The sequence below is a fragment of the Zophobas morio genome, unplaced genomic scaffold, assembly GCF_036711695.1.
Source record: "Zophobas morio isolate AGI-343-1 ecotype UQ-CSIRO unplaced genomic scaffold, CSIRO_AGI_Zmor_V1 ptg000028l, whole genome shotgun sequence".
Classification (NCBI taxonomy): Eukaryota; Metazoa; Arthropoda; class Insecta; order Coleoptera; family Tenebrionidae; genus Zophobas; species Zophobas morio.
This window is the reverse complement of record NW_026972133.1, coordinates 3,858,028-3,885,567: the sequence shown is the minus strand read 5'-3', so window position 1 is coordinate 3,885,567 and position 27,540 is coordinate 3,858,028. Positions and strand designations below refer to the sequence as shown.

Genomic DNA, 27,540 nt, shown 5'->3' with positions numbered 1-27,540 from the left:
TGGCGCGAATTTTATTTGGTTGAGAGTAATTTCTGTTTGTTGACCTTTCATAGTGAGATATGTGTGATATTCTGCCAGGATTTGCGTAGAGACGCGACGTTGGCAAGTGGAGCGAAACTCCCGAGGTTCTTGCCAGAGCGGTTGCACTCACGTTTAGCAAAATTTTCTATCTCTTTTTTCGGTCACGTTTACAAGTTTACTTGGAACTGAGACACTTAAAAATTTCAAAATTAAGAGGAATACAAGATAGAAGATTCATATGTAGTGTGACAACTTTATTTTTGTACACTGATAAAATTTTAGAACCTGAAAGTTACCGAATCAAAGGTCCAATCGTAAACCATAAGCTGCAGAGTCGCAGTCTAAGATTGGCGGTAGTCAAACACCGAACGCAACCGTATTTCGTCTACGATGTAATGATTTTAAATACAATGACAGTTACTTCTTATTTATGACCCATAACATTCCTTCACATTCTTCATTTTTTTGGTTTCTTCAGTTTTCTAAATTTAAAATTTTTCAATTTTTAGATTTTTCAATTTTAATTTTTTGATTTTTCCTTTTTTGGAATTTTAATTGATTTTCGATTTTCCCATTTATCGATTTATCGACTGCTCAAAGTTTCGATTTTTCACTTTTTCAATGCTTCCATTTTTTGTTTTTCGATTTTCAGGTTTTTGATTTTTTGTTTTTTCGATTTTTAGACTTTTCAATTTCTCGGTTTTGCCATGTTTCATTTTTGGGATTTTTCAATTTTTGGATTCTTCGATTTGTCTTTTTCCAATTTTTCCAATTTTTTGGTATTACGATTTTTCAATTTTGATGTTTCGATTCCTCGATTTTTCACTTCTTCGATTTCGGTTTTGTCAAATTTTTAAATTTTCGATTTTTCTGTTTTTTGATGTGGTCGGTTTTTCAATTTTTTGATTTTTAAATGTTTGATTTCTCGATCTTTCAATTTTTCCGTTTTTCAATTTCTCTTTTTTTTCATTTTAAAATTTTCCTTTTTTCAATTTTTAACTTTTCGAATTTTCGCCTTTGATCTATTTCGATTTCTCAATTTTTCGATGTTCCAGTTTTACGATTTTTCGATTTTTCAGTTTTGGGATTTTTTGTTTTTTTGTTCTTCAATTTTTCCAGTTTTCAATTTCTCTATTTTTGAATTTCCCGATTTTCAATTTTTCCATCACTCAATTTCTCCATTTTGCAAATTTTCCGTTTCTCGATTTCTTCATTTTTCGATTTCCCAAATTTCCGAAGTTCCAGTTTTACAATTTTTGAATTTTTCAATTTTTGACGTTTCTAATTTAATTATACAAGTTTCAATTTCTCGATTAATTAATTTTTGATTTTCCCAGTTCTCGATTTTTCTACTATTCAAGGTTTCTATTTTTCAGTTTTTCATTTCTTCAATTTTTCGTTTGTTAAATTTTCAGGTTTTTGAGTTTTCAATATTTCGATTTTTCCACTTTCCGATTTCTCAATTTTTCGATGTTTCATTTTTGGGATTTTTCAGTTTTTGGATTCTTCAATTTCTCTTCGATTTTCCAATTTTTTGATGCTTCACTTTTGGGAGTTTTCAGTATACCGATTGTTCAAATTTTCTATTTTTCGACTTTTAGATTTTTCCAATTTTTACTTTTTCGATTTTTCAATTTTTATAATTCAAATTTTTCAATTTTAGAGTTTTTGATGTTTCGATTTCTCGATTTTTCAATTTTTTGGTTCTTCGATTTTCAATTTGTTGAATTTTTAAATTTTAGATTTTTCAGTTTTTTAATTTTTAGATATCTGGATGCTTCTATTTTTGATTTTTCAATTTTTAACTTTACAAATTATTCCTTTTTCGACTTCTCAATTTCTCGATTTTTCAATTTTTAACTTTTCGAATTTTCGATTTTGACCTGTTTCGATTTCCCAATTTTTCTATTTCTCGACTTTTTGGCTTTTCAATTTTCCAATTTTTCTATGTTTAGATTTTTTTCAATTAAGTAATCGATTTTTCATTTATCAATTAGTCAATTTTTCAATCTTAAATTTTCAAATGTTTCGTTTTTTCAATTTTAGATTTGTAATTTTTCTCATTTTCATTTTAAATAACTAATTTAAAAATTTTTTAATTTCAATCGAAAACGTACAAAATCGAAAAAACTTAATATGAATGCAAAATCAAAATATTGAAAATGAAAAAAATCGGAAATCCGATAACTGGAAACTAAAAACTGCAGAATTGATTTCGATATTTCAGTTTGGAAGTTTTTCAGGTTTTGATTCAATTTTTCGAGTTTTCAATTTCCCGATTTTTGAATTTCTCGATTCTTGAAATTTGCGGTTTCTGGATTTCTTCATTTTCCGATTTTTCAATTTTTCACGTTTCCAATTGTTCAGTTTTTCGATTTCTCATTTTCTCGGTTATTTAATTTTTGGTTTTCCCGCTTCTCAATTTCTTGACGACTCAAGGTTTCAATTTTTCAGCATTTCAATTCTCCAGTTTTTCGATTTTGCGATTTTCGGGTTTTTGATTTTTCAGTTCTTCGTTATTTCATTGTTGGGATTTATCAATTTTTGGATTTTTTATTTTCTTTTCCATTTTCCAATTTTTCTATTTTCGATTTTCCGATTTCTTAAATTTCGATTTCGAATGTATAGAATTTTTAAATTTTAGATTTTTCAGTTTTTTAATGTTGAGATTTCTTTATCTTTTGACTTTTCCACTTGTGGCTTTTTTTCATTTTTAAAAATTTTTGATGTTTCGATTTTTCAATTTTTATTTTTCTCGATTTGTCGAAATTTCAATGTTTCGGTTTCTCGATTTTTCAATTTTTCGATTTTTTTTTATTTAAAATTTTTCAGTTTTTCAATTTTTAACTTTTCGTAATTCCGATTTTGAGACCTATTTCGATTTCTCAATTCGCAGTTGATCAGTTTTTCAACTTCTGAATTTTTCAGTTTTTGGTTTTTCAATGTTTGGTTTCGGTTTTTTAATTTCTTTACGTTTTTCAATTTTTTGGTTTTCAATTTTTCGGTTTTTCAACTTCAAATTTTTTAAATTGTCGGTTTTTCAATTTTATATTTTTCAGTTTTTGCTTTTTCAATTTTTTGATGCACCAATTTTTGATTTATATTTTTGCTAGTTCTCAGTTTACATACATACCTACTGATAAATAATAATAAAAAAAAAGTTCACCTTTCTGTTTTTTAGGATTATAGAATTTTTCCAATTTTTAGTTGTTAGATATTAAAACTTTTTCATCAATTCCAATTTTCAATTTTTCGATTATAATCTTTCAATTTTTCGATCTTGCAGTTTTTCCACTTCACAATTTTGTCGATTTTTAAAATTTTTCGGTTTTAGAGTTTTTGGGTTTTCCAATGTTTCGATTCAGTTCGTTTTTTCTTAAAAATTTTTCAGTTTATAATTTTTTTGATTTTTTTATTTGTCGATTCTTTGTTTTTCCATGTTTAAATTTTTCGTTTCTTCAATGGTTAGATTTGCAATTTTCCGATTTTCCTATTTTTCGATTTTTCAAATTTTTCCTATTTTTTAGTGTTTCGATTTTTAGTTGCTCTATTTTTCAATTTGTAAAATCTAAAAATCGAAAATAAAAAACGAAACGGGTAAAACATGAAAACTTTGAAAAATTCAAAAATGGAAAAATTAAAAACTGAGAAACTAAACATCGAAAAAGTGCAAAATAGAAAACACGCAATATCTATTCTAAAATCAAAAAAATATTGCAAATTAAAGAAATCGAAAAATCCGATAAGTGAAAAATATTAAAATTGGAAATTCGAAGAATTAAAAAATCAGAGATTGAAACTTTGAAAAATTGAATAAACGAAAAACTAGAAAATCAAAATAAATAAAATAATTGAAAAAATAAAGGAAATGAAGAAATGAAAAATTGTGACAAAATCGAGAAAATGAAAATTAAAAAGATTGGGGAATTGAAAAATAAAAATCAAGAACTTGAAAATCTGACGACCCGAAAATTTGAAAAATTGAAAAATGAAAAACTGAGACACTGAAAACTCGAAAAATGTAAAATTGTAATTGGAAAAACTGAAAAATAAAAAAAAAATAAAGTTGCAAAAACTATACTTCCAGAAGTAACGCGAAGCGAAGTTATCGAGGTGAATGTTCCTATTTACAGACTTTATTTCCATTTTTAATTTTATCGGTGGGTCTGAACCTAGAAACTCTAGAGTACCTCATGAAAATAAACTCTGAATTTTGCTAAAATATACACGACCCGACAATTATAAATACCCGTTGAGCGATAGTTTATTTATTCAGCCAATTAAATTGATAATTAATTGTGATTTATTTATAGTGGACAAAACGAGGCGCCCAGAATGTGTTCCCAAAACATATCCCAGTACGTTGAAATGCACTGAAAACAAACTGAAATATAGTGTTACATTTGTTTGAAAAAGCTGACTTTTCAAATAAACATGCGGCCAAAAAGTTCACTTTTATTGGTTTCGCAACGTACTTAAATTAAGCAAAACCGGCAGGAATAATGGGCTCGTGAATCCGCGAAGCGTTAAAAGGCCAGTGCAATGTGTATCGCCCTTAAGGCGTTTAATCATCTCGTAACTATGGCAGAAGCAGGGCTGCTGCCTTAGACAACCATCTTCCCAATTAGTAACTAGGTGAGGGTCTGAATTCGGTTTGCGGTAATACAAAGCCACTTAATTAAACGGAATTAAATTTTTGCTTGCCTCTTCGTCTAAATCCAAACTCTGTCGTCGTCAATAATCGCACGTAAACACCGGAGGAATCGGTCGTATGTAATAAGTTCGCAAACAGGCCTGTCGTCGGACAAAATAAGTGAAAAGCTCGATCAGCTTTAGCATAACGTGTCAGAGACGAGCTTTAACCAGTAAACAAGGTTAAGCCTGACGGATCCTCCGTCGTCGGCCGTCTGCGAACGGGTCAGCTTCAGGTCGAGTAGTGGGCGCAATCTAAGAAATAACGCCCCTCGTGGGACGCCTTTGGCTTTCTAATAAAGGTGGAATTGTATCGGCGGCCGGCCGAATGTTTCACGTTTATAAAACATTCTCGTATCTCGGAAAGCTTGTCTGTGGTGGCGTTTCACGTTCCTTCTCTCCAACTTACAATTCTCGTTAGAACGGCGATCTCGACGCCGATAAACTACGTCGCTGTCTACTTGAACAAAAATTACCGAAAGCGAAACTCGTCGGTTCACCCGCCGATTTCGCCACAACGCGTAATGGACATCACGCCTTATTTACTCGTAATTACTAGAGGGATGATTCTTCGCTTTTGAAGGCTTGTTTACGTCACGCCGGCGATATCGACCGGAACGTCCGTTTCGGAACAAGTACCGAACAATGATGCTTTGTGTCTAGTTTAGTTTGTCACATAATAACAACTTCGTACGCGAAAAACTACGATGAAAACAATTAACCCAACAACAGTGCAGCGGGTGTTATGTACTGAAAGCCGACATGTTGTGAGCTCACAAAGCCGGCGTCGAGTTAATTATTTTAACACATGTAACTGGAAAATGGTCCGTGCGATGGCCATTGTTACTTATGAATAAAGCAGGACTGCAGGCATGAAAGATGCAGAGAGGCTGAATTAGAAATGGGCGGCTATGGGCCGACAAGAACAAAAAGGGAACGAGGTCATCGGATAAGTCAATCATCGGATTGTGATAGCTGAGCCGGCGACAATTGACACCGCTGAGACGGCGACATTTGACACCGCTGAGTCGGCGAAACTTGACGCCGCTGAGCCAGCGTAATTTCTAATTAGTAGGAAGAACATTACCGTCGGGGCTCAGTGCGCGAAATAATGTCCGGCGCTAATAATCTAACAATTATTTAGGTCGTTACGGCTCCGCACCATAATTCACGCGTTTTATCGTCAGTTTTCGCAACTTTCCATACGCGTCCAGTTAATCATTCCAAAAGCGCCAAATTAGATCATTTAATTTTAATCACCCCGGCAAAAAATCTCCCCCCTTGCGTGCAACAAAAAACCGTCCCTTCAGATTACGCAATCCGTCACCATTTAACCTCGTGACACCAAATAAAATATTGAACATAATCCCCATCCATCCGCGAAACTTAAAACGATAATTTGCAGGCAGCGAGAGGCGGCTTAATTTTTGTGGACGTGTGCCGCGTACCGATTTGCATGAATCAAGCGAATCGGAAACGGACTCTCTGTAGTGTCTCTCAAGGTGGAAATTTCTGTCGGGTGATTGTGTAAATTTGGATTCTTTTTTATTCGTCGGCGCGAGAATCAATAGCCGACGTTTCGAAATACGAGAGGATTTTAATTACAGGGAGAATCACTTAACGACTCTAAGGGCGGACGCAAAAGTGCCAGGTCTTTCGTTCTGCGGCCGCTTTAATTTTTACAAGGACGTTTCGGCTTCGGCACGCACGCGACACCGAGAGATAACTGAGAACTGAAAAGACCAAATTGAATTCGACGATTGCCAGTTGAGGAGACGGATCCTCGATAAATTAAACGAGATCTTGCGGGCGTGGATGGAAATTAAACGGCGACTTACGTGATGCTTTCGAGAGGAGATAGTGCTAGGAGTGTATGCTTGCTGGGCACAGTTCAATAACGCGATTATCGCCTATCGGATTCGGTAGACACGCGAGGATTTATAACACGACCTGGTTTTACTTCCCGAGCTTAAGCTATAACGTTTTTTAGACAGTGCATGAGCTCTATAGTACTAAAAAGTGGTCTCCCGTTTCCGCCTGTCTGTCTGTCTGTCTGTCTGTCTGTCTGTCGTCTGAATTTTTTACTTGACCAGAGCTGTTCAGTACTTCAAGTAAAAGTACTTGAAGTAATACTTCAAGTACTTTAAGTACTTTAAGTACTTTACTTGAAGTACTTTTATATTTAGGTACTTGGTACTTGGTACTTGGAGTATTTCTAAAATGTACTTGAGTTTAGTACTTGATTTTGCCAAGTACTTTACTCCAAGTACTTCACTCAGTATTTTAAATATTCTTGAATTACTTGAAGTATGAAAGTGGAAATTTCAAATACTTTAGCCTCTATTTTACGAAATTTTCACATCTCAAAATAGGGTCTGTTAAATACTTGAAGTTATTAATTCAATTATTTGATTAGATGTATTTTTATAGTAAAATCGTGTTTGTTTCCTGTGAGGTTATATTTTGATCTGTGATTGTGGATATCTTATCCACAATATGACGTACATTTCATAGGTACTTGCATAATGCCGATAGATAGGTAGATAAAAAAATTAATGTCATAAATATGTCATTTGAGAGTGGATGACGACAGAAGAAGGGTCGGAGATCTGTGTAAAATTTTCAGCGATGTAAAGTTGTGAATATATGAATTCTGTCTTTTTTGTATTTTGGTCTGGAACTTAACTTTGCGGGTAGTTTTTCAGTACCTTCCCGGTACCCCAAAGGGAATCGGGTTTGTTGACGTACCTGTTAAAGTGCAAGGTCAGATTTGAAAATATTTGAGAAATGATTCAGTACTCGTTCAAAAACATATTTATTCTTTCATTAGTTTCTTAACACCGCCGTGTATTTGTCAGTAAGAAGCCTGGTCAGGGCGGAGAACTCGGCAGGGGATTATCCCTTTTATTATAATAGCAATAGCTGATGGCAGGTACAGACTTTCATATTCGCCTCTTCCTCGTAGAATTTAAACACAATTTTATGTTAAATATTTTGGAGTTTAATTTTCTTTATCATGTTAGACACTCGTTTTTACCAAATTTTCTTTTTTTGTTTATGCATGGCTCAGCCATATAAACTTAGTTTGTTATTACTACTTATATTTTCTCACATTACAGTTTCAAATAATCTGTTAAATTGTATGAATTATTTGAACACCAACAATTTAAAAAGACGTAATGCAGAAAAACAATGATTTTAAAAGTCACACTAATTAGTGTCATTTGTCTTTCCTGTGCGGATTTTATTTATTACCGTACAACAACTTTACGTATTACATTGCATCGCTTATTACATAAACCCAATATTGTTCAAAATGAAATATGTTTTGTGAAACTCGGCTCGTAGTACCAATGTTTTTTGTAATCCAGTTGATACGACCATGATTGTATGGTTTTGATGAGTACAGAATTGTACTTTGATATTGCTCGAAGGACCTTTGTTTTGTTGTGTGCGAAATAATAGACAGCGTTCGGATTCGATGTTTAAATACAGGACGGTTACAGAAGTACTGAATTTACATTTGTATTTACAATATCAGGTAAAGATACCCAAAAGGGTCAGTGGCCGCTTCTGTAAATGGAACAAAATACATATTCACATTATAAAAAAAATACAAAGTTAATGAAATTCGCGATTAGTTAGTATAATTGCCTAGATAAATACACCCCTACGAAATATTTTAACAATAATAAATTTAGTACATATTTACCTGAATTTTCGCAAAAGCCGTTGTTAGGCATTCCCTGAAGTCATTGTAGTTATCAGTTACTAATGTCATGTTCTTTGGGTTTTCAGGTAAAAATAAAAAATAAGCCAATCGAAAATGTAAAGGAAAATTCTGAAAGTATTGTGGCATTAGAGGAACAAAATTTTGTATAAATGGACGGAACAGCATTACGAACCTATTTTTTGTGATTTGTCAGTGTAAAGTTACATACTTGGTTAGACAAACATTGTAGTGATTAGTGTTTACTATTTAGTCACTGTAGTATTTAGGTTAATTTAATAATTTTTAGAGTAGTAAATACGTAAGTGGTAGACAGATATATTCAGGAATATGGAGCATTCATTCCAAGAAAATTCTCAGCATTTTTGGTAAACGCAAAAGTAAAAAACGACTAATTACTTTGATCACCTTGATATTTTTCAAGAGTTATAGTTTTCGCTGTTTATAGTTTTTTTTGAAAATGCAACATAGTGTCTTAAACATTTTTATGTCACGAGCATGTATATGTATCGCACTGCTCTTAAAATTTTTTTCTGAAAAATTTCAGTTTCACAAATCCGGCCCTGTGCACTTTCACAATGGGTAATGATTAAGGGTGCTGTAAACTACACACAAACTTAAACACGGAACCAGTTCATAAAATTCATATATTTTTAACACAACTTTATTAAAAAATCAGAACGTTTTGGTGGTGAACCAAAATTCAAAATATTTAAAAAAGGCAACAGAAGCCTGAGAAAATACCATACAGCGCCGATGTTTTTGTTATAAATTAATAGCAAGCATACATAGACAACGCCGTCATGTATTTTATTTTAAATTTTAAATTAGAAATAGACGTTAATTTTGTCGAAGGCATTGTGTCAACAGAAAGATGTAAAAGTATTTCAAAAGAATATTGTTTATAAATAACATAGTATTATTAATAAGTGAGCTACCATTCTGCATTTAAGTTGATGCTTATGTAATTTTTTATGTGGCGAAATATGTATTATTGTATACTTAAATTCTGAGTATTAAAAAATTCAGTTCTAAAATATATTAAGCTTTTTTAAAAAAACAGGAAAAGTTATCTAATTCTACAGTATTTCAAATATGTAATTAGAAAGTACTTGAAGCATTTTCAGTACTTCAAGTATTTGTAAGTACTTGAAGTATACCTCCAGTACTTCAAGTATTCGTAAGTACTTGAAGTAATGTACTTGGCTTGTACTTCAAGTACATCTGAAAAGTACTTGATACTTGAAATACTCTTGCTGAAAGTAAGTACTTGGTACTTTACTTGAACACTATTTCAAGTAGTACTTTGTACTTGGTACTTCAAGTACTTTTTTTGAGTACTTTGAACAGCTCTGCACTTGACACATAATCTCCGAAACTACTGGACCAATCCGTGTTGAGTTTTCACCCTATGCATCCAGATTTTTGGAAAAAACAATCAAAATTTTGGCTAAAAAGCATATCAACCAGCAACTGCACCCATAACCTGTTTTCCAAGGAGGGAGATACTACAGGCTAAGCTATACAAAATCGACATATATGCATATATATCTCGACGTAATGAGGTTATGTTCCCGCTTGATGGTGGAGACTGTCCGTCCAGCCCGAGGCGTTTTGCAAAAAGTGGCTCTCCGCCGCCGCCTTGCGGCCACCAGGCGCTCGGAAAGCGTCCACCGGAATGAAAACAATGCTCGAGTGACACCTCTAATTCCGTCCCTTGAATTTTAGATCCGCCAACTCTAAAGCCGCCGAAACAAGTTTAATTCGCACGACGCACCTCGTCCGCCTACCCCCCCTCGTGAGAAAATTCCTGGCCGCACCTCTCCCGCCGCCGCCACCGTCCACGTGACACGCGCCGGTCCGAAAATAAAACGGAACTGTCACTGCGAGCCATTTATCTTAATCCCAAGACTATGAAAATCATAAAGCAAAATCCGGTAAACGACAATTCGGTTTTTGGGTCGACCGCGACGATTCGTTACCGGCGAACCGGTCGATTTTTATTTAATTTGATTAATTGGCGGTGGCACGTTACGCGGGCGGCGTATTTATTTCCATTTATCAGGCACGAATTAAAATAAGGACTGATGATAGAGGGAGCCGAACGCATACCTGAGCGAGCCAATGAACTCCGAGAAACCCCGGCAGGTTTTGTTTTCGAACGTATTTTTAGATCGATCTCTCGAAAAGTCGACGAGGTTTCGCGCGGCGTCATTTTTTCTCATTACGGGTTGAAAAATGTTTTCGTGGTAGGCGGGAGGGCGTGCAGCCGAGAGTCAACTACCAGTTGATGGGGCGAGCGGTGGATCGAACGGCTTGCCCTCCGCTATCTTATCCGAGGCGTCCGACCTGACGAAGATATTTTTCGCAGGAAAGTTTTTCCTGCTGCATACTTCCTAATTAGTGCGGACGCTTCGGAACGAGAGCTATGCCAGGAAGCTCAGCTGACCCGAAGGTCGCTGCCTACCCGTTGATGCGGCGCCAGACTCATCTTCGCAGTTTTTTTTAATGAAACCTGCCAGAAGTTATACTTTACACAATTTGTAAAATGTTCGAGAATATAAAGGCCGGGGGGCATTGTTGTTTTTAAAATCCAGCGCTCGGGTTACGTCTTCGGCACCGACAAAAAATGTTTACTGGATTTGCGTTGTTCGGCATTGTTCCATTCGGTGAAACCGCCAGAATAAAGACTTTACATTCAAACGAGCAATTTTCTTTTTAAACGAAACAATGAACTGACGCGGCCGATGTTTGCTAGGTGCTCTCCTTCGCACATAAAAATCATAAATCATTCCACAGGAGGTAAAATAATAATGCAAGCGTAAAACTATATTTCGTCCTGTTTGTACCAAACCTGTTATTATTTGTCGCCGGGGGTGTATTTCCATGATTGATTCACTCGGAATTAATGTTTCACGAAAAAAGCCAATCAATATCGGAAAAAAGCGGACCCTCGAGAGCTTTCACTATAAATACAAGTATTATTTGATGGAAAACATGTCTCCAAAAAAAGTTAGACGTGTTGAGGCTGTTATTTCATCAGCGACACCGAGATTTATTTTTCTGTACTTGTGTACGACACGCTGATCATTAACTCCGGTCCAAGGTTATATCTTGCTAGATTTGTATACCTCTAAAATGTTACTATTAACACCATATCCAAGGAGCGAAGATGACCGCGGACCGGTGTTAAGGTGTCGGATTAGTGAACGCCCGACCTGGATCGCAGTTGAGGTTCTCCGGTTTGACCAAAACTTCAATGTTTTGGGGTCTTTCATTTGTAATATCCATGCAGCGATAGCTGAAAGTGCTAAAGGGCTTGTAATTCGGCCAAGTATGTTACCAACTTTCAATAATAATAATGATTATTATATGATTGCTATTTCTACAGTATCGGCATTTAGTGGTGATTTTTGTGATTATTTTTGGATGCAAAGCAGATGTTTATTTTTGCTGTCGTGTACTTCGTCGGTAATATTTTTCCGAGAATGCCCTCGGCGGCGATCCACATAAACAAATCTAGTTAAGCACAAACGGAACTTGTTATTCTTCGTCTGTAGTGTGTTTTGCATAAATGACATAAACACGGCCCGATCCATAATGGATGCCGGATCAAAAGAATGCCAACTTCAAAGAAATGGTATTTCAGGAAAAGTCCTCGTTAGCCGCCCAAAGCAAGAAACTAGTGACGATGTTAATCGCCGTCTACGGTCGGTATTTTAATTGTTAATTACGATTATGGAAGTTGGGCCTCGGTCGCGCTGAATATTCATCAAAACGTAAAAATCCCTCGCGGATTAATCAAAGAATAAAAGTTTCCAAGATGAAGAAGCAAACAACAGAAATAAAGAGGTCTTCCGGGGGCCTGATGTAATCCAGAATTTGCATCTTCGAATTAAATATATACTTAATTGTATTATCCGGCGGAAAATTCGGGTCGTATTAAAAATTTAATCAAACGGGAATTAATTAAAATTGACGAAATCAATTTAATTGACTGCGACGTGATTTTTTCCCGGGGAAATTGTCGTTTTTGTTTATTTTGGAACTCAAACAGTGTCGTATTTGCATATCGGTCCCCGTATAACGAAATACTAATTAAAGACGCGACTAATTTGAAAGACAAAGTCGAGATTCGTGTAATATCGCGAAAAATAAGCCTCGGTCTCTGTCGAGCTTTCGCAGTTCGTGAGGCGATCGTTTCTTTGATTTATAATTTAAAGAACGAAGAAGGAGATTTCGGACGGTTTGCTTTAAAATCCTCGGGGTCACCGTTGGGATGATTAAATCCGCTCGAGAAAGTTTTTTCTACTTTGGAAGTTCGGACATCGACCGAAAGGAGCACTTGGTTTGCAAAACCTGTAATTGCTCCCTGCCGGTGGGAGGGTGTTTAGAAGCTAATCAAATGCGGTAACACCGAAGGGATCCCAAAGAGAACGTTGTGTGTAAAGAACATGAGCCAACTCGCAAAGTCTACATTAATTATTTAAAGTTTAAATAGGCTTTCAAGACTTGCTCTGAAAATAAATAAGATGTCTTGTATAACAACCGCGGGGACGGGGCGTGGGCCGGCGCCGCCCCTTTATTATCAGCAGCACCTCGCGACTTCATCAACGAAGTATCCGATGCAGTCGTTCGTTCGATTCGTCGAACGGACGAATGCATCGCTCCGAATCCATCAATCCCTTGTTATCTCCAAATGGAACCATATCCTAATAGCTTCCCCGTCGAACTGTTGTTGTTCTTTTCCGTGTCATCAATCCACGCCGAAACTTATTCGTTTCTTATAGACGCGTTATGATGCTTTACACCCTCTTCTCTACCATCTCTCTCCGAGATTTGTTGCCCTTCGGTCTAATCACTTCGAACAGGAATCCGAAATCGCAAGTTTTCTTCATTCCGGATGAGGCAATCTCGCTAAGTGATCGTGTATTTTAGTGACAGGCCGGGAGGGTTAGTTTAGGTTTGACCGTCCCAGGTGAATTTGCTGTTTACTTGGCGGGTCACATCGTGGTGTAAACTTGGCCGCGGTGCTTAGGGAAAATCCCAGATTTTTTATTTGTCTATGAGTGTCGTTCGTTTATTGCCCGCTCGATAACACACAACAAACACTTTCAATATTATATGGACCGGACGAGGAAACAAATCAGATAAAATTTTATCGCGGGGGGTTTATGGTGATCGCGACGCGGTTTTACGGCCACCACGTAGATGCATTCTTTAATAGTTGGCTTTTTTTCGCGTCTACACGTATTAAAATCACAACTACTGTTTCCACAATTGGCGCAGTCGGTGGGATCGCCTTTCGATTTTAGTTCGAACGTCTAAATCTTTAACGCCTCTCTTTAGGTTTAATCGAACTTTGAATATCGGCCCGAGTTGGCCGCTTAACGTCATAATCACAGCCGCCGCTCCCCGATTACGTTTCGAGTGGTAATTTGGTGTTTGCTTGTTGTTGAATGGAAAAAAAATGGCGTCGATTATGCAGGGTGTCATTCTGTCGATACAACACTGGTGGCGAACAGTGCGAAACAAAGACAGCCGTGTTGTTTAGGCACACTTGATTTATTTCGTCTGTACATTTACAGTAATCGAATTGCTAAGTCTACCAATGCAGGGGGAAATAAGCTATTGATCAAAACGTTTTTGTTCGTGGAACGATTTTTTCGGGCGAGAAGTCACAGACCTTTTAAATTGGCCTCCATTTTCGACTTAAATGCTTTTAATCACTGGGAGGGCGCGAGGAGTCGGGGAGAATGCCAAACAATTAAACAAGATTTTGTGATTTAGAGACAGGCCGATCTGGTTCCGAGAAAAAAGGAGCGCCGAAAACAAGAAACAGTCCCTATAAAGCATCGTCACAAAGGGGCGTTATCACGACGCCGCCTCCCAAATTTTCTTAGAACTTGTTAGTATCTCGCATACGGAAAAATTGCGTTCATAACATACTCTATAGTCACCTTGCTACAACTCGTCCTCGTTTAGGCAAACATTTTTCCATTCCTCCAGCCAGCCGACACCAGGCATATTACAAAGAGCATACGGTATTTGTGCCGAAGAACCTGTATGTATCCGCATGCCTGAGCTGTCACTGAAAAACCCGGTAAATTCAAACGTAGGTGTTTACACTTGTCATTTAAAAAATGTGGCAAATTGAAATATATGTAATCTCATCGAATTACCAAAAGGATTAACCCCCAGTTATCACAACAGAATTTGTATCGAAATGATAAATATAATTCATAATAAGTTGATCATCGTTTGTGTTATAACCTGCCTTAAAATTTAATATTAATGTACTTTGGGCCACACCAAAAACTGTATAATCATGCTTTCCTCCAGACATACCTACTTGCATTGAATAACCAACTTAAGTATGTGATTATAATTGTATATGATTGTTGTGTCTTTTACCCAACATAATGAAACTTTAATAATACAACTTTAGTTTTTTTATTAATTAATGTGCTATTTCAATCAAGCGTAACATACAAAAAACGCATAAAATAAAAATGTATTTGTAAAAAAATTGTATTTGCTTTATAGAAATAATCTGAATCAACAAAAAATACAACAACAGAATTCATCTTTACCTAACAGAAAAATACATAGTAATAGTAGCAGTAATAAAAATTATAATTACTAAATTGTAGAAATAAAATTCTCATCCTATTATTTATAAAGGTGATTCTATGAGGACCTATTAATAACCCATGTCACAAAAATCCACTCATTTCTCTAGTTTTTCTGTAACCAATCAGTTCATAATAATGTTGCTTCATATTTGTTCACTTACGGGATAATATTGCTGCGTCTCTTGCACTCTTTTCTTTGTTAAATTCTTCTCGTTTTTTTTTCTTAACCATCCATCGATATTGCTCATAAGTTCTTTAAAATCATCTATGTTAAGTGCATTCAAAGTATTATTAAGTGACTCCTGCTTTAATTTTCGAAAAGTTTCATCATCCAATGGCAACGGTGTTTACTGATTATTTTCTATTAACATTTTTACTTCTTCATTTTTCTGCATATCACAATAATTGTGTTTATTTTCTGTTTCCATTAATACTCTCTTGCAATAATTATGTTCTTCTAGATCTGTAAAAGTGTCTTTAGTCTGCCCTAACCCACATTCATACCGTTCCCTTTCAAACAAAGCAACCATATGCATGTGCTTGCATAAATTATTTTTTATCATAAACTCAGGACACTGGCATTTGTAATGATGCAAACAGATTTGGCAAACTACACAATACATGAGCCTACAATCATTTCTACACACTCTGTCTCCATACACAACCTTATAAATCTTATTGGAATTAGATCTTACTGAAAACTCTCCAAAACCAACTTCCTCCACCATATTTTGTAAATTTTCTGCTTTTCTATGTCTGTCTCTTACAATTCTGCTTTGATACGTTTCTGTAGAAGGTCTTTCTGTTTCTATTATTCTGTTCCATTCCTTGTCTTCCACTACTCTGTCTAACATATCCAATAACTTCTCTATTGTATTATTTCTCTTCTTATTCAACTCATCATATTTAATAAATTTGTTCAGACTTTCAATTGCCATATTTGTATTGATCCCAGCATTTAGTCTGTAACAGTGAGCCCACATTTTAATACGTTCCATATTCTGAAAATAATGTTTTTTTAAATAATTCAAAAAATTAATTTCCCCCGCTTCAAAAAGTATCTGAAAATAACTGTTGTATAGCTCTTTAAATTTATCTTCATTTGTTTCCTTTAAAATTTTTCCCATATCGGTCTTCATATTTTTCTTCAATTCTGTATTTTTTAATTTTGCTTTGCCTTGAATGTTCCAATTTTTTATAATAATAATAATATGCCAACTACACAATAAATGTCTTGGTTTTGTTTCCATATCGTTTATCCATGCATTATAATATTTTGGGTCATCATCTGTCATAAAATAGGTGGGACATAATTTTTCACCAACTTTTTTCTTTAAAGCATCTAAAAAAATTTCAAAAATTAACTGATCTTTTCTACTAGACACTAAAAATGCAACGGGAAAACCAACACCCCTATCATCTTTAACTAAAACTGTTGTTAACTCCCGTCCTCTAATATTTGTGTTGTGCGTCCCATCCATACAAATAATATTTGTGAATTGTTTAATTTAGATTCCATCACCTGGTTCATAAAGCCCACTGCAAAATCTTCATCTCTAAGAATGGAATGCCTTTCCCCTACAAGCCAAGCTAAGCATGTGCTAAACAACCAACACCACCAACCACAATCTACATGCATGAATATTTCTCTTAATTCACAGATTTTAAACAAAAATTTTACCTAATTGTAAAAAACCACATGCTACCAAAATAATAATCATATACCTTACCAATTTGTTTAAATAAAAATCCATAATTTTGGCCACTTTGATTCCATTCATGCAAAACCTTTATTGTCGTTGCAGCCATATCATCAGCATTTCTAGTTTTTGATAAACTTCGACTCATGTTTCTCAAATCCATTTTTGTTAATAAGTGTAGTCTTTCCAATTTATTCCCTTTAATGGTCCGAGCATCTTCTAATATTCTCTTTTTACATACTTCATTCTTCAATTTTGAATCAATTTCTTGTTTTTCATTTTTTGTCAACCCTTCATATCTCAGCTCATCTTCATGTCCTACATGTGTTTTTATATATTTAATTTTCACTGTTCCTATAAACAATTGATGCAATTAATATACAGTAAAGTGAGCACATAGATAACATACCTTCATCAAAAATTTTTGCAGTGATTCTTGATGGACAAGTACCACAGATTTTCTTGCTACCCCCTGCCTTTGGAAATCTCTTAAATGCTTTACTTTCATAGCCTAAAATGACCAATAATACAATATATTCTTAACAAATTACATGTACAATGTACCACTGTAGCTTCTGTTACAGTTATAATATATCAGCTGATAGGGGTAACGCACATCTTTCTTTTGCTTTCGACTAATATATTTAACATCTCTTCGTTCTTCGCAAATCCAATTTTTAAAATCTTCATGACTTAGTATCAATTCTTCTACCTCTAATGTTATATTATGCTTTATTTCAAAATGAGTTTTGAGTTCTTCATGGGATTTCAGATTTCTCTCTGGTTCATCCCCACACATTGGACAAAAAATCTTTGTTTTGCAAATCCTACCAACACTTTGATCACGGTGAAAACCCCTAAAATGTCTATTCCTGGAAGTAACAAAATTAAATTGTTTGTCACAGACAGAACACTTTATGGATTCCATTCTGGAAGAATATAGAAAAAGCGCGTTCAGACTATAGTGACAGCAATTAATGATCTTTTGTCTTTCCCGTCTTTTTGTAATGACACTAGGCTTAGGGATTTCTTCAGGCCAACTGTTTTTCGAAGTTGGCAGTCCTGAATGTTCTTATGCACAAATACCGTATGCTATTACAAAGGGGACCTACTTTTCGAAATTCTAGGAGTCATGAAACGTCTAGACCCTTTATAAAATTTGTGTAGCTTACTGTCGGTGAAAAGGTTATACTTACAACCGCCCGAATGGAAGATCTTTCTCTTGCGGCAATACAGCGAGCGCTAATTTGCGTTATTAAGTCGAACGTTGTTCCGCCGTGTCGGGGCCAAGTTTGAGAGTGGCTGTAAGAATCGCTCCCGAGATGTTGATCGGTTGTCGTAAACCTTAACATTTCGCATTATGCCTCGGAGGACGTCGGCGAGTTTAAAACAAAGTTTTACGGCTCTATACAGGTTTATGCCGGGTTAATTTGTGTCTGGCAGTAAAATGCGCGGCAAAAATGCGTCAGGAGGTGAGCCCAGATAGAGCATTAGAGGGAAGTGGCCCTCCAGCACTAATAGAGTCCCGGTAGCGGCGGGGCCTGCCAGTTAAAATCTCGACATTGACAAAACGGCAAAACTAAACGGCCGCAGTTCGCTCACGTATTCGACGGCCCTCTCTGCATCTAGGAGGCCGTAAATTGAGCGGCGGCCTCATAAAGCAGCTTTAGACACTATCGGGTGAACATCAGCGCTACGTGGCTTACATTGGAACTATGCATATAAGGATATCACGGAGCCGAACCACCTGAATGGCTCCACCATTCAATACTCAATTATGCAGGACGCGCAGGACCTGCTGATTTATGAACTTGTTCCACCTTTCGGAAAGTCCGCGTTCGTTAATAACCGTTGGAGGACCGAGGAAAAAGCGCAGTTTTATGGGCACAGTTTAGCTGCGAGTGTATGAAAACGGAATTAGAGTCGTAAAACGGGAGATTGTATAATATACAATGTCCAGTTCATGGAAGAAGCCTCATAAGGTCTCACCCCACGAGGATCGGGGGCAGCTGTTATCTGCTAAGGGGGCCATTTCGGGCCTAGTCACGCTCGCAGAGGCCTCTAGTGGCTGCGCTTCCACTCGTATTAGCTGCGCACAACATCCCGCTCCATGAATATTACAGGCACGGACTGTATGCCTTATTACTTCATACAGCCTGCTGCTTAATAACTTAGTTTACATTTTAAATTAGCGAAAAATGTCGCCGCCAAATAAGACGGACCCCGGATAAATAACCCTCGAAGAAATAACTTAAGATCGCATCCGCGCGACTGCGCCAAAAGCACGTACCACCTCGAACGTACGTTTTACCGCTCCAGTAGAACTCGCATTCGAATAAATCGCAGTTGTTAGCTTTTCAGGACGACCTTGTTACAGTTATCAGCATTTTCCGATACAGGTAGCTCTCGTGGAACGATATTAAAAATGCAACGAAAATAACAACCCCATCAGACAAATCGGAACTCTCAGAAGTATCGTTCCGCACGGTAAATAGCGACTTGCATGCGACACATTGCACTTTGGATCCTGAGAACTTCCTCCCGGGAGCTCGAATTAGGTCGAAATCTCAACACGTTAATGATGGTGAAAATTTAAAACACTCGGATGCGCAAACAGTACGTGCCTCCGATTTTATCGCTCATTCCGCGGTGTAGATGCAAACAAACCACGATGAATCGATCAACATTATTGTTGTTTTTTCCATCGCCATCAGCCCTAATGGTACATCATAATTTCGGTTAAATGTCGAAAAATGCTGCTCGAAATACTAACCGAAAACACGATGAAACATGCTCGTAATTAACGATAGCAGACCGATGTCATTAATTATGATCCTGAAACTGAAACCCTGTCAAAAATGCAAGAGTGAATTGTGTTTATTGACTCGCCGGAGTTAATTAAATGTCAGCAATTTACATTATTCGTCTTGAGTAAGCGAGTGTGAGCATTTCGATGTTTGTTCAGGTTAATTAACTTGGAAGCGCGATTTTTCCGATAAAGGGGCGGCCGACGCGTGTTTGAGTTACGAGCGGTCGTCGGGCTGGGGAAAAGATCAATTATTGTTATTACCGACATATGAATACGTACATTGTTTTTTACGAAGTGACAATCATCGACGGGAACGAGATTATTTATAGCACCATTACAGAGCAGACGGAAAATTAATAATAATTACAAACCAGAATTCGTTTCGATAAATACAGGGCAACTGTTTTCCATGTATATAATTTCCAGTATTTGGGCACAGCAATACGGTGACGAGGTCTTGCTTTTGCCCCGGATTTGTGGATAAAGTTGCGTTGGTGAAAAATCAACACGTCTAACGTTACGCGTCTTTTTGTTTTTATTTGGGGCTCGTTCTCCCGTTTCCTGCCGAAATTTTAATGGCACAAGTTAATGGCCCGAAGTGCGGCCCTCTATTAGTTTTATATCGGATTTCCGGCGGCGGGCTGCCTATTGCTCTAATCCAATTTTAAATTGACGTGACCTGAAAGTGGCGTAATCTGAAATAATGAGGGTAACAAGAGATTATCCTTCGGCGGATAAAAACGTGAAGAGTCTTTCAGTCGCATCCGAACGGGGTCAGTTAAGTGTCCGGCGGTGGGAAGGATGCTGCAGCAGCTATTTTCTTGATTGTTCAATTGCGGCCGCTCCAGGTCGATTTTCGGAATTAGTCCGCCTTGGACTAATTGAAAATGTTGCGGACGGCGAAATTACCATCCGATAAATCTGCGTCTGAGGCATTATCCTGCTTGTGACCTGGATTAAATCGGCGTCGATGCGGACAATGGCGGAAATCATTTATATGTAATAAATATTCGGATGTGATAATGGGATTGTGAGAGGACCCGTGTAAATTCGGTCCAGCTTTATGCCGGACTAATTGTTAAATCTAATAGATCGGGGTGCAAATCAGATGAGTGGCTGTTCTATCACGAATTATTTACACTGGATGCGCAGCCGGCTGCCTCGAGATACGAAAATTGTGCTTCACAGAGATCCAGACTTGCTTTGAGGCTTCGTCTGTGTTATTTGTTTTGTCGAAAATTAGCTTTGTGTTAATGTGTTTGTGTAATACTTCATATGTGGGAGCCAGGCCGGAAAACGACAGGAATTTATTCGATCGGGGCAGGGGAGGCGGAAATGCGCGATGCACGTGCCAGATGGGGTTTATCGTTGCAACCGTTTCTCAACAATTCATGGACTTCTGAGGTACAGAGCAACGCTGCGCTATTTCTCTTGATGTAGATAACACTATTTCGCTTTCAGCGGATCTGCCGAGGAAATTTCGCCCTTTTAAGGATGCTCCGCGTTAGCTAACAGCAGAATACATGCACTTTAATCTCCACTAGCTCCACAAAGGGAATCCGCACGTACCAGAAACGACGGCGGCGAACAGCGAGAACGAACTCCAAGACGCCAAGTAAAAACAGAATCAAGGTCATACTAGTGTAATTATGTTTTCGTCACCAAAAGACAAAGATTACCCGCGAAAGTCCAAGAACAAAAATGTTCTCAACGACACGAACCCGTGAGAATTATTATTGACATATCTAAAAAATTGGTCTAAAGAGTTTAGACAGTACTTCCCTCGCTGTCGGAAACTTGACGACTGCATGCCTATTGTGTTTTTTTTCTCATTACATTTTTGTAGTGGGAATTTAAAAAAAAATTGCGATGACGTCATCAACATTTTTGCAAGGACACGTATATCAGTTGGGATAGATGTAGTGTAATACTAAGAATAAAATTGTTATATTCTCAAATTTTCGGGAAAATGAATTGGGTCGTTTGAATATTGATTTGTAATAATCAATAAAATAACGAAACAATTTACTCACGTATACCTACGTATCAGAGGCAACTGAAAATCGTGTATGTATAAACATTCTTAGTTTAAGATGACAGGCGTAACAGCATACGTGAGAGCCAAACAGAGAAACTGTAAACAAAACGACCGTCGGTTTTATTGCTTCGACTTCCGCTTATTATATAAAACATTGGGTTTTATTTTAATTCTTGACGGTGAAATTCACAATTGGTTGATTATAAACATGTCTATTTCACATTCGCGGAATCAAGTGAACGCATAAAACAAATGCAGGTCTGTAATGTTAAAGTCGATGTAAATAAGCGTGCTACCCTTATGTTTCAACCGAGTTTTTCCTTTAACAAATTTTGTGTCTACCAAATTGGGTTGGTTGGGGTGTAATACTAATAATAAGTGTTGCCTTTAATTTAATCAATAAAATAAATTGACTTCATTAATTTTTTTGAACCACCTCTTAAGAAAATCTAAAAAATATGAATGGAATGATAAATCACAAGTACAAACTCATCATATTTTTTGCATTTTAGATAGGATTTATTCAGCAAAATTTAAGGGTGACGTCATCAATTTTTTTAGGAGAGATGAACAAATACATTTTGAACAAAAGTTTGCCATGCTTATAATAACTTTAAAATATTCCCAAGATTTCAAAGCATTCGGTTTTGTAATTCCTGATTAAATCGATAAAATAAATTCACGTCTTCATTAATTTTTTTGAGTCACCCTGCATATGCAAATCCAAAAATATGAATGGAATGATAAATCACAAGTACAGACTCATCATATTTTGTACATTTTAGATACGATTTATTCGGCAAACTTTTGAGCTGACGTCATCAGTTTTTTGTAGAAGATAACCAAATATATTTTGACTAAAAATTTATTATGCTCTTTATAACCTTAAAACATCTGCAAGATTTCAAAGCATTCGGTTTTGTAGTTCCTGATTAAATCAATAAAATAAATTTACGCATTCATTAATTTTTTTGAGTCACCCTGTATATGCAAATCGAAAAAATTTGAATGGAATGATAAATCACAAGAAGAGACTCACCATATTTTGTACATTTTAGATATGATTTATTCGGCAAATTTTCGAGCTGACGTCATCAAGTTTTTGGAGGGGATAAGCAAATATATTTTGACTAAACATTTATTATGCCCTTTATAACCTTAAAACATCTGCAAGATGTCAGAGCATTCCGTTTTGTAGTTCCTGATTAAATCAATAAAATATATTTACGCATTCATTAATTTTTTTGAGTCACTCTGTATATGCAAATCCAAAAAATATGAATGGAGTGATAAATGACAAGTACAGGCTCATCATATTTTGTACATTTTAGATATGATTTATTCGGCAAACTTTCGAGCTGACGTCATCAAGTTTTTGGAGGGGATAAGCAAATATATTTTGACTAAACATTTATTATGCTCTTTATGACCTTAAAACTCTGCAAGATTTCAGAGCATTCGGTTTTGTAGTTCCTGATTAAATCAATAAAATATATTTACGCATTCATTAATTTTTTTGAGTCACCCTGTATATGCAAATCCAAAAAATATGAATGGAGTGATAGATCACAAGTACAGGCTCATCATATTTTGTACATTTTAGATATGATTTATTCCACAAACTTTTGAGCTGACGTCATCAAGTTTTTGGAGGGGATAAGCAAATATTTTTTGACTAAAGATTTATGATGCTCTTTATAGCCTTAAAACATCTGCAACATTTCAAAGCATTCTGGTTAGCAGATTAAAAATTAAATTTCAAAATGTTGTTTTATAATTTTGATTTTTTTTCCAAAAATCTGGACGTTTCGGGTGAAAAGTCGATTCAGAGTTGTAAACTACATGTGTAGGACTATGTTATTTTATACAATTGAAAACCCATTTACTATGTACAATTTTGAAGTGACGTCATCGCATTAGTGGTGGGGATGATTAGACAAATTTTGGTTAGCGTTTTACCATCTACATGATATTCTTAATATAAGTACAAAATTTCACAACAATCGGTCGAGTACTTTCGGAGATTATCTGTCTAATAAAAATCCGGGACAACAGACGGACAGACGGACAGACGGACGGACAGACAGACGGAAATGGGAGACCTATTTCTTCGTCTTCTAGGGGTCATGAAAGATCGAGAAAACGTAAAAGTAGAGAGTCGGCCGACGGACTCGATTACAATACTTCCTTTGCATACGCTCGGGAAGTAAAAAACGCGGTTGAAAGTTGAGTGCCCGAGCCCGCTCTCCGCATTTAATTTCGCTCCCGCAAACTCCAATCCGAGCACAACTTTTTCCTTCTCCACCTCGACCGTGCCCTCTGGAAACAATCCCACTCGCCAAATTACCGCCTTAGTTGCGGGCTTCGCGCCGCCCGATGCCCACAGAATAGCACACCACAAACAGGAGACGTGAGCAATTTAATTCGGTTGCTCGTCACCACTAAATAATGCGGTTAATAAAACCGAAACGAATGGTTAAAGCGCCGCTAACTCGATCGGTTAACGTCGGCGGCAGCTTCCGAATGTTCCGGTCTGAGTGACGGGCACGTCTTTAACGTCAGATACTCTTGAATATTTTGTTTGTGAATCGGGTAGACAAAAACCGTATTCGAATAAGCACGAGAAAAGTTGGACAAAAATCAGAGTTCGAGGCGAAGTGGACTTTATCCCACCGACTGCGCCACTCACTAACTGGAGGCAGAAATGCAGTTATTGCGTTCGACTTCGGACGTTATGACACGCGATCTCTTCGTTACGAGGGCTGCTTTTATCTGAAGGGTGATTAGGCGCGTTTCTATTTCTTGTAAGAGGCGAAATGGGGTGGTTATGGGCAGGGTTGGGCATTAGTAGGCCGGACTCGAACTCGATATTAGCTTTCGAGACAGGGCTAATATCAGTAACAGGCCGAAAAAGCCTGCAGAAGTGAAAACTGCACCGTAGGTTATCCGGAATGGCAGATTGAGTTTTCTACCGACACCCCGAGCACATAAAAGGAACATCGAGAGCAGTTATTAGTGTTAAGGAGTTTTCCGCGTATGATGAGCATAGGAATTAGTGTTTCGTTGAACGAATGTCGGCCTTAAAGAATCAGTAGCTGGCATTCGTTTGAGGACTAAGCCGCCGCCTGTCTGACAAATTGACAACATTAATTTTCGAGATTCCGCCGACATTTTGTAAATCAGCATAAGTTCGGTACCGTGGGATTAGGAATTCGCGAAAAGCTTGTTTCTGTAATATAATTTAAGAAGATTGGACGGTTTTAAATCGGCTTAATGTTTTGTAATTTCGAGGAAAACTCGCAGGATGTATGGAAAAACTCCCTTTCACTTATTCATTCTTCGCGGACGCACGAAACGTCGAAAGTAATCATATTAAATTTCTCAAAAAAACCCTTATTTATCTCGAAGCTCCGTCGTCGCGGCCTCGCCACCGCATCAAGATTTTATTACAAAAATTATCATAATGCTATGTACAAATTTAGCCGTGTCAAGAGCAAGAGATCGGGCTCAAAAGCTCCTCTAACCGTGCAGATGCGATACAAACTAATTTATTTAATCTGAAAAAGCTCAGTCTACCGTGTAAAAAGTGGAACGATATGCAAATATTTTCTTTGTAATATACCAAACTATGAGATATTAAGGTAACAAATTTACATGAGAATGGAATAAATTGAGGGGCCGCGCACTCGCCACCCCCGGCTCCATCAGAATGATGGATCGTGCCGAAATCACCTAAATATGAATGAATTTTTATTGTCCACGCTTCGGAAACAAAAGCCACGAGAGGAGCCACTTAATCACCGCCCCCCCGGCGGTGGCTCATTTAATAAGAAAAAGGGAAGCACGCCGCTGGGGCCCTCCGTAATCACGTTATATTAGAAATCATTCGTCAATTTTGACACTTATAGCAGGGCGGGGTGGCGGCGATGTCAAGTGTATTAAAATGCTATAACTCATCGAAGCCGCGCGTACTTTTATACCGCCAACAAGCTCGGCCCTGATGAAAACGATCCGCCAGATCGAAACGTCGATGGCGGGCATTAAGGATAATGTACAGTCGGTGTCCAATTTTGGTCCGGATGCGATGAGACTGTAACCGTTCCGACAATCACGTCGGGGATTCCCGGCGGACGAGTTTTACTAACATTTACTGAGAAACCTAGAATTTTCTCGACGTACCGTTACAACAATGGGTCTTACATTTCTCGCCACAACGTATGGAAGCGCTTTAACCTTAAAAGTTCGTAGTTTACGTGTTGGCAACACAATACAAGTGGCACTTCTTATTTCTGTCATTTCAATTCTCGCCACTTTAAAACCGTGCTCTGAAAGAGCCGAGATATAATCAAAACTGCTATTTCAAATTGTCACAAACGGCTAAACCTTGCGGAGCAAACGAGGGCAAGCATTAAATATTTACTCTTCCGCGTTTGGCAGCAACAATGCCCGTAACATGAATATTTTCGATATTTTTTTATGTTCTAATTTGGGGTCAGCGAGAGCGCCACTTTTTCTTATAATTTTTTTCGGCTTTGACTCTCACTCGCCGCCCTTTCCGGCGTATTGCGTAACGGCCCTTTAAATATGCAGCGACCCATCAATATTCAATCGCACGGTGTTTCAAATTTAGCCCAGCCCAATGATCTCTCGGAGTTATTTAAAATAAATCGACTTGTCCGACTGCGCCATTTGTTAAATAGTTAAAGCGGGTCCGAGTCCGGTCGGTCCGGAATATTCCCCGATATTTATAAAACGGGGTGACATTTTTAATGGATGCATCACCCCGGGTCACAATTTGGGCGAACGCGAAATATTTCACCGCTTTAATCAAACTTCGGCGATTGGCCTCGACCCGAAGTTTCTTTTATTCGATTCCGGGCCGATTCAAATTACCCGGAAGCCGCAGCTTAAACAAAAACGGGTGCGAGCAATAAAGTGAGAGTCTTGAGAGCTTAATGCGAGGTGGCATCTGTGGTTGGGCCGCGAAACCACCCGGAAAGCGATAATAGATTTTTCCGTGATCGAGCAAGGACCCGCCCTTTATTACCTTGGGAATTTTTAATTAATTCGGCGCTCGGGGGAGGGTAATTATGGCCTTATTTGCATTATTAGATCGCTAATTTCTTTGAGGCGAAGCGGCGCTTTATGCTCCAGACTTTAATTAAACACTCTAGTCACCTGCAATTTTGCATTAAATTCAAATTAAGTTTTCATATCGTCGCGCTTCCCGTAATTTAACTTGATTAAACCTTACGAGGGAATTTTTCGGAAAGCGCGGGCTTTTTGAAGTCGTTATCGACCGGAAACCGGTTTTAGTTTGGCGGGAGTCCGCGGCGCCTCCGGACGGAGCTGCTCCCTGGCGGCTCGTAGCGGAACCGGCGCGATCCGACGAACCGGTCCCTGTAAAGTTTACAGGAACGGCAAGCAAATTCTGTAATATCCGCTCGACTTCCAACCGATTTAACTTTCGAGATTGGGAACTTCCCCGAACAAACCTCGTTACCGCGAGTGTTCCGCTTCTCACTTGTTTGTTTTGCAGGTAAGTCGAGGAGTCCCCGGAGCTACCCGGTGATGGTTTTTATTCATGGGGAATCGTTCGAGTGGAACTCCGGGAATCCGTACGACGGCAGCGTGTTGGCCGCCTACGGCAAAGTCATCGTCGTTACGCTGAACTACAGACTGGGCGTTCTTGGTAAGTTTATGGACGTTTTATGCCGAACGATTATTGGGAAACAATAGAGAGTGTGTGCCGAGAATGTTTTCTGAACAAATATCGGAGAAGTCGCGTTCCGTATAAATATCCGAGTCGAGATATACGTCGCAAACCGAATTTGGACTCGGGAGATTTATCTGGACTCCTTTCAAAAATTGACGTCGACGCGGAGTTGTTTTAAACATAAAGTATCGCTCTTTGT

The 27,540-nt window shown here is 37.4% G+C and overlaps 2 protein-coding genes across 3 annotated transcripts in view; one reads left to right on the top strand and one right to left on the bottom strand.

The window, feature by feature from the left end:
* LOC135136943 (neuroligin-4, X-linked-like) overlaps nucleotides 1-27,540 on the top strand; it is a 41,917-nt gene that overhangs the window by 6,567 nt on the left and 7,810 nt on the right. The window contains exon 3 of the mRNA XM_064066440.1: nucleotides 27,165-27,317. Within this exon, the coding sequence (XP_063922510.1) occupies nucleotides 27,165-27,317 (153 nt within the window). The remainder of the gene's footprint in view (nucleotides 1-27,164; nucleotides 27,318-27,540) is intronic.
* On the bottom strand, nucleotides 14,961-17,870 carry LOC135136941 (uncharacterized). 2 transcript variants are annotated; one of them, XM_064066437.1, is made up of 4 exons: nucleotides 17,343-17,870; nucleotides 17,230-17,289; nucleotides 15,240-16,079; nucleotides 14,961-15,190 (listed from the first exon to the last, which is right to left on the bottom strand). In XM_064066437.1, the coding sequence occupies exons 2-3, from the start codon at nucleotides 17,284-17,286 to the stop codon at nucleotides 15,426-15,428; spliced, it is 711 nt and encodes a 236-aa protein (XP_063922507.1). In that variant the 5' UTR covers nucleotides 17,287-17,289; nucleotides 17,343-17,870; the 3' UTR covers nucleotides 14,961-15,190; nucleotides 15,240-15,425. The 2 variants fall into 2 exon arrangements, 1 of the variants encoding a protein (XP_063922507.1); XR_010281768.1 differs by lacking the exons at nucleotides 14,961-15,190; nucleotides 15,240-16,079 and adding exons at nucleotides 16,340-16,420; nucleotides 16,809-17,132 and having other exon boundaries at nucleotides 17,188-17,289.